This window comes from Mchenga conophoros, linkage group LG10, assembly GCF_057382185.1.
Source record: "Mchenga conophoros isolate Kocher_MC1m ecotype Shallow Benthic linkage group LG10, M_conophoros_male_GT1.1, whole genome shotgun sequence".
Taxonomy (NCBI): Eukaryota; Metazoa; Chordata; class Actinopteri; order Cichliformes; family Cichlidae; genus Mchenga; species Mchenga conophoros.
The window spans coordinates 7068896-7077110 of NC_140535.1; the positions used below are offsets into that span (position 1 = coordinate 7068896).

The 8215-nt window shown below is 38.1% G+C and overlaps 1 protein-coding gene across 6 annotated transcripts in view; it reads left to right on the forward strand.

Moving 5' to 3' along the window:
* Window positions 1–6371, forward strand: part of LOC146565298 (RAC-beta serine/threonine-protein kinase-like) — a 29992-nt gene extending 23621 nt beyond the window's left edge. For all 6 annotated transcript variants that reach the window (XM_085288325.1, XM_085288326.1, XM_085288328.1 and 3 more), the window contains 5 exons: window positions 399–527; window positions 2058–2272; window positions 2355–2442; window positions 5214–5316; window positions 5417–6371. In XM_085288325.1, coding sequence (XP_085144451.1) covers window positions 399–527; window positions 2058–2272; window positions 2355–2442; window positions 5214–5316; window positions 5417–5496 — 615 coding nt within the window. In that variant the 3' untranslated portion in view covers window positions 5497–6371. The remainder of the gene's footprint in view (window positions 1–398; window positions 528–2057; window positions 2273–2354; window positions 2443–5213; window positions 5317–5416) is intronic.
* Window positions 6372–8215: the final 1844 nt, after the last annotated feature.

Below are 8215 nucleotides of genomic sequence, written 5' to 3' on the forward strand. Positions count from 1 at the left end.
AATCGCCTGAGCTCTGGCTGATTGGGACCCACACCCAGTTTCATACCTTGGCTCAGGCGATTAGAGGATCATCAGGGGGTCCTTTTGTCCCTCTGTGGGCGATACTCCCACTAGGTTATATCTGGGACTCTCCACCATTTGACCTTAGAACTGAAGAAGCTTCTCGGATGAGAGGTGAAACGTCTTCAAGCAACTTAAAGAAGTCCAGACGCTTTTCTTTGCAAGCTGCTTTGACTAGATGTAGGCTTATTTTTTGGTTAGTTTAATGTAGACAGCATGTTTGTTTTTCTGTTGTTTTGTGAACAGACGAAGAAAATGTACAGGAACTGTGGATCTGTTGAATTGGCAGCAGTGTATGATTATACTGAAATCTGATGTGAATGTGTTTTTCCTCTCAGCTGGAGAATTTGATGCTGGACAAAGACGGACACATTAAAATAACTGATTTTGGCCTTTGTAAAGAGGGCATTACTCCAGATGCAACAATGAAAACCTTTTGTGGAACACCTGAATATCTGGCTCCTGAGGTAAGGCACTGTCTGGTGACACATTTTAAACACACCTGTGTTGTCAAGCTTGTTTAATAGCTTGTTTAATATCATAGTTTGGTCCCCTGTCTCTAGATTTGCTGCAACTGTAAATCTATTACTCATATTTTATGTGCATAAGAAGCTGTCTTGGTTGAGCCATGTAAAGTGTTCTGTTTTTGTTTGTTTTTCCTGTGTACAGTAAAACAAGGTACGTGTGAGTTGATATGTTGACCAATGTCCAATATCACTAAGAATCATGCTACACCCAAGACACCCAATCACCCAAGTTTGTGAACTTGGGAATGAGGTGATGTAGACGTTTCATGCCATACCATAATCTCAGACTAGTTCAAATCTCAGTGACCTTGACCTCAAGGTCAGAGGTCACGTTTCCTGAAAATGTTGTCAATGCGACAACTTGAGCACAAGCCAACACAGGATTTCCAAATTGTGTCAAGAGGAGTACCACTGGCGACCACCAGTTGGTTTTTTATTTATTTATTTATTAAAACAGCTTTTACCATCAAGCCATTCAACACCTCAACTACAACACTTGAATACCGACACCACACTTCACAGGATGCACACAGAAGCTGTCCTAAAGTTTCTCAAGAACATACTACACTCTGCACTGGTCACTTCATTCTTATTAGTATTTAAATAAAAATAAAAACCCTTACTCCGTCCAATACTGTACTAACTGCAACTCTAAAATCTTGTACTGCTCAGTTTGTGCTACTGCTCACTCCTGCCACTTTATCCCATGTGCAATATCCCATTACCCCCATTTCAATGGTCACATTTCTATTTAAGATTTTTTTATTTATACATTTGTGTATATATTTATATATATTTAGTCTGTTAATATTTGTAATATTTTTACTGTATTATACTGCTGAGTGACTTGTCTTCTGCACGTCAAACACATTTCATTGGAATGTTGACCCTGTGCTAGCTTGCATATGACAATTAAAACTGAAATTGAACTGAAACTGACTTATATTGGGCTCTACTATAGACAGATGGGCCACACCAGCAGAAGACCACATTGAGGCCACAGTTTGCATGGAATTAACAAATTAGACAGTAGAAGATTAGAAAAACATTGTGTAGTCTGAGTTTCAATTTCTGGTGAATTTTAGCTGGTATGGTTCCTTTTATCAGCTCACTGATATACACTGATATTATATCAGGCACAATTCGGACCCCTTAGTACCAGTTAAGCATGGTTTAAATGGCAGCTCCATTTAAACATGCAGATCACTTATTTAAAGAGTAGGAAGAAAATGATGCATTTGATTTTTTTACACACTTAAGAGAAAAGATTAGCCCTGCTCTTTCAATCAGAAGGGGTGATGTAAAAGATGACTGGTAAGAAGTTTGAACAGAAAAAGAAGAAAAAACATATAAAGAAGAAATATTTTTGACTCACAAAAGTGTGCCATTATTTGCACCAAATGCTATGGTGTGCCAATTCAGAGTTATGGCTTTTTACTGCTGTTGAGAAATCGGTCTCTTCTTCCTCAGGTCCTAGAAGATAATGACTACGGCCGCGCAGTGGACTGGTGGGGTCTCGGTGTAGTTATGTATGAAATGATGTGTGGCCGATTGCCTTTCTATAACCAAGACCACGAGCGCTTATTTGAGCTCATCCTAATGGAGGAGATCCGCTTTCCTCGGAACCTCTCACCTGAGGCCAAGTCCCTGCTGGCTGGCCTGCTCAAGAAGGATCCCAAGCACAGGTATTAGCCCAAACTACTACTCTGTGTGGATTATATTAAAAATGCCTAGTTTACTCTCAAATAATCTCATTTGGACTGACAGGTTAGGAGGAGGTCCCAGTGATGCCAAAGAAGTAATGACTCACAAATTTTTTATCACCATCAACTGGCATGATGTGGAACAGAGAAAGGTGGGGCTTTCTTTTTTTTAACAACTTATTTCTATTTATCAAGCGCAGTCAGACAGTCCAATCAGTCATGTCTTCATTTAACAGGAACAGCAGTTACAAGTGAGTCAAAAATGAAACGATGGATTCTGGCATTCTTGCAGTGTAGCATTCTTGTTGCTCCATAGCAACATGACATGAGAGAAATAAAAAGTAACCAAATTAATAATAACATTCATGAGGAATCCCAACACTCACCAGATGTACTATAAAGTAACCACATTTTTCACACACACTTGAATTTGGGTGAGGTGGAGTGACAAGCTCCTTACACTACGATGACGGTGGATGGCTGGGAACCTTCACAGACACGGATTTTAGATGTTCTCAAATTTTGATAAATGGTAAATGTCCATGGAAAGTAGCCATCAGGCCAATCCACATGTGATAGATTCCATTGATATTAGGTTCTTTTGGTGGTGCAAAGTGTTGATTTTTTCACCAACAACCTTTTGAATTGCAACCAAAAAGTTTGGCCTACTCATCAGGCCATATCAGAGGTTTCCTCATGCTTGTGGAATACTTGATGTATATTTTGCAAATTTTTGCCAGATTTCAATGTTTTTCTTTGTCAGGAAAGGCTTCCATCTTGCAACCCTACTCCATAGTCAAGGCAAATGTAGAATATGGGAGATTGTTTTCACACTTTTAGTTGCAGAAATGTCTTAAATACATAAGGACCTGGATGACTTCTAATTTCCTACCTCACCTCTGTGCTTGTCAGTGCAGCATTTAATATTTTGGACACTAAGATTTTATTACAGAGATAAGAGCATGCCGTAGTTAGAGAATGTAGTACGCTGCAGTGGTTTTAATCAAATCTATTTAATAGACTCCAATTTTTTCATGTAAATGAAGATTGTTCTGTACTTGCAAAGGTTAATCATAGAATTCCAGAGTGTTTCATGCTACGATTAATTCTGTTTACATTATATATGCCTCTCTTAGGCAGTGTCATTCAAAGGCATACGATACATTTTCATTGCTACGCAGCTGATACCCACTGACACACCAATTCGTTAAACTGTTTAAGATAATAAATGTCCTGCGTCTAAATTCTGATTCATTGGTCCTAAAAATCTTGGAAACACAGTGTCTAACCAGATGCATACTTTGGAAGCCATTACCTAGGCCTCCAGTAATACGGTGAGGAATCTTGGAGTTGTTTTTGACCAGGATGTTCTTGATTAAACAAATATGTAGCACTGCTTACTTATTTTGTGCAGTATCTTTAAAATTAAAAATATTATTTCTGATCTTGTCCTGAAAATGCATTAATGCATTTATTACTTCTAAGCTGGACTATTGAAATTCATTATCAGGTTGTCATAAAAACTCTTTGAAATGCCTTCTGTTGATCCAAAATGCTCCAGTTGGAGTACCACCAGGTACTAGAATGAGACAGCATATTCCTCCCATACTGACTTCACTTCATTGGCTCCATGTTAAATTCAAAGTAAAATTTAAAATCCTTCTCCTCACATACAAGTTGTTAAATATTTAGGCCCCATCTTTTCTTAAAGAACTCATAGTACCCTATCACCATAATAATAGAGCACTTTGTTCTCAGACTCCTGGATAAATTTATAATTAGTTTAATAAGTAGCTCTTTGAAGGAAATTTCTGTTAGCTGTTTCTGCGTAAAGCAAAAAGCTAATTGAACTAATAAAAATTAATACAAATATTAGCGCATGGGAATACAAGTGTTTTTTACTCCTTAGCCATAAAAGGCTGATTGGGTATTGTCATTACAAAATCTTGTGAATGCAATAACTCAAGAAAGAAGTCACCGAGAATTTTCAAATTAATCAGAATTTTTAATTAATCTCAAGTTTAGAGGTCAAGTTTTCTGAAAATCTTATGATTGTGATAACTTAAAAACAAAGCGACGCAGGATTTTGAAATTGAGACCATAGGTGTATGTGCTACGAGGCTACCACTGGTGGTCGCCAGTATTGCTTAACATTATTGTGAGGCAACATGTTTCTAATTTTAGAGATATTGTGGAAATGCAAGAAACAGCCCTAAATATTTGTTTAATATGCACATTGAAGGATATATCGTAGTCAAAAACAACTCCAAGATTCCTTACAGTGTTGCTGGAGGCCAAGGTAATGCCATCCAGGGTAAGTATCTGGTTACACATCATATTTCTAAGATTTTTAGGGCCAAAGACAAGAACTTTAGGTTTGTCTGAATTAGAGGTCATCTAGGTTTTTACACAGTAACTTTAATAACTACAGCATGCTCTGATCTGTGTAACAAGTATTGAATGCTGCATCAAGATAAGCACAGAGATGAGGCCATAAGATGATCATTTGTAACCTTCGTTAACCCTGCTTTTGTACTGTGATAAATTCAGATTTAAAACTCTCCAAATAAACCATTCCTGTACAGATAATTAGTTAGCTGTTTCACAGCTACTCGTTCAAAATCTTTTGAGATAAACAGCCTATAATTAGTTAAGACAGCTGGGTCAAGTAGTGGCTTTTTACCCCATTTCCGCAAAAGGGTATTGGGGTAATGTCATCACCTCACTGGGCAGGTCGGCAGGCTGGTAGCATGTACACCCAAGTTTGTGAATATGATAACTCAAGACCGAAGTGATGTAGGAATTTTAAATGGATACCCTAGGTATGAGTTATGCCAACTGCATTGTAGACCCTCCTCTACATGCATGTTATAAATCCAGCATGTTACCAAGTGATATCTGTCTCTTCCAATCCCTGGTACAGCTGACCCCCCTCTTCAAACCGCAAGTAACATCAGAGACAGATACCCGGTACTTTGATGAGGAGTTCACAGCACAAACAATCACACTCACTCCCCCAAACAAGTGTAAGTATCTTCTTGTTGGACCCGTCAGCACTGATCCATCATTATTCAAAGTTAATATCACGTTTCTTGGTCACTGACTTAGATTGCCTTCTTGTTACAGATAACAGTCTGGACTGTGAGGACCCCAGCCAAGAAGCTCATTTCCCCCAATTCTCCTATTCTGCTAGCATAAGAGAGTGATAGCATCTCTGCCACACACACACGTGTATAAACACCTTGGTTACAATCATACAGCCATAAAAATAAGTAGAGCTTTCATTTTTAAAGAGGTGTTACTCTTAGCACGATTTCAGTGCCTTGCCTGGGAGCCTTATTGTTAAAATCTGTCTTTGTCCACAGAAAGGAAAAAGCCTATCCACAGTGACTATACTGTAACATAAGAACTTCACATAGCCATCAGTGCAGTTTAACAACATAATCAAGACCATCAGACCTACAAAGATGGTGCTGCTGTTTGTACCATTCTTTTTTTCTTTTTTTTTTATATTCAATGAATAAGCCATGCAACTCCCCATGACACTTGTAAGTCCTCTAATTCAATCCTGGCTGTGACCTTTGGTGAAATATATGAAGAAGGGAGGAGAGCAGCAGTTAATCTTACTATTACACCAAAAAATCCTGCATGTCTGTTTTTTGAACATTTTTTTCTTCTGTATTATTAGCTCATTGAGTATTAAGGAATAAATTATAATATTATACAAATGGAAGGATGTGTACTGAACTCAATCCTTGTACAAGCTAACTGCAAAAAATGGACATTTGTCACTTTTTATTACTTTGTGCTTTAGAATTTTGGTCTCCCATGTGTTAGATATTGTCTTTGTAGCCTTTATCATTTAGCATTTTTGGTCCCCCAGAACACAAGTTCACTTGCTGAACATTTTACATCAGAGATGTCAGACTCATTTTACATCGAGGGCCACATACAGCCCACTTTGATCATATGGGGACCATACAAGTGAAACTGCACTTCTTTTCAGCATAAATATATTTAACTGCACATTTAATCCCTGAGATATCTTAGTATACAATAAAGAAGTGTGTTTTCAACAGAACATCTCATTATTTCTGCATGATATTTATATTAAATTATAGAAAAGGTTCTGGTAGCTCACTGCCCAGACTGTCCCATATCTGTAAAACATAAATCATTTGTTTGTTGAAATTTTTTTTCTTTGGTTTGTTTAAAAATGTAGTAAAAAAAAATGTTAAATATAATGTAAAAACGTTTTGATGCATGCTCAGTATCCAGGTAAGTAAATCCTAAAGGTTGATTCTGTTCATCTGTATGTAGTGTCTTCAGTGGGAGAAACGTTTCATCACTCATCCAAGTGACTTCTTCAGTCTCAGCTGACTCCAGGTTTCCCCAACCTTATAAACAGTACATTTGCACAATCACTGAAACTCGCCCACTAAATAAACAATGGGGGGGGGGGGGGGGCGTGGCTTCGGTTTGCACACATGGGATTGTGAGGCTCACAGTTCTTTCCCCCAGCAAGAAATATGTTGCTGTGAAGAAGCCACGCCTCCATGAGCTGCCTCACATGTTGCCACACACATCCACTTCTCCTATGCTGCATTCAGGTTTTGTTGGGCTGTCAAAAAGCAGTGATATTTCTGTTGTTACTTTCTGTTCTACACTAAGTGCACTGAATATTATTGCGCTGATTTAAAAGTTACATGACTGCATCATAAGTAATGATAACAATAAACATTGCCAAATGTAACTGGTGGGGCACTTTCCACCGGACCACACTCCACTTTTTTCTCCTTTTTCTTACAAACTTCCAGTATTGTTTGAAAAACATACAGTGTTGGGGAAACTAAATTGCAAGATACTACTTTATGGTGGATGATGCTTAATAACTGCAAAGCAGCTATAGGGAAAGATTTTATTTAAAGCTCCTTAGTTAGAATGTTGAGTGTGAATGGTTGTCTGTCCCTGTGTGTTAGCCCTGCGACAGACTGGCGACCTGTCCAGGGTGTACCCCGCCTTTCGCCCTATGACAGCTGGGATAGGCTCCAGCGCCCCCCGCGACCCTGAAAAAGATAAGCGGAAGCGAATGGATGGATGGATATTTAAAAGTAGAATGGGAGGGAAAGCCTTCAATTTTTAGGCCCCTCTTGTATGGAACCAGCTTCCAGTTTGGATTAGGGAGACAGTGATCATCTTCTTTTTAAGCCTAATCTTAAAAGTAGAGCTAGTGTCTGAGAAAGTTCAAGGATGTAGTGAAGGAGGACATGCAGATGGTTGGTGTGACAAGAGGCTTCTAGAGATACGTTGGTATTAAACCATATGACGATTGAAACACCTGCTGTGCTGATCCCTAAAGGGAGCAGCTGAAAGAAGGAAAAGAAGAAGGAAAAGCAGTTTGACTGCTGTGGTTGTCTAATGAATGTATCATCTGGACATGTTTTCAGAGCACCAGTGATGAAAGTGAAGGGAAGCACACCTGTCAAAAGAGGTTTCAGTAACAGCAAAGAATCAATTTCAAAATAGAAACCCTAAAAGTCCTTACTTTTCATGGTCAGTAGTTATTTTTAGTTATTTTAGTTAATGCTAGTCAGTAACACTCCTCAGCAGTTCATCTGAAGCTACTTGTTTTTTGCGAATGAGTTGATAAAAATAAGAGGGCTGTTCAGCAAAGTGGATGAAAGATCTAGAAGAGAATAATTTTGTCTACTGATGGAAACAATTTAAACATGCTTTCCAAGGTGAGCTTTGTTTTAATTCGGTGGTTGGTAAGGCAGGTAAAATACCCACATGAAGAGTTTTTATGAGTTTTATAACGTGTATTTTGTAAACACAAGGTAGAAAATAAAACAAAACCACAACACGTTTGTCAGGATATTAAGATTCAATAGTACTTTTTTTTTTATTATAGTGAAGATTTAAAAG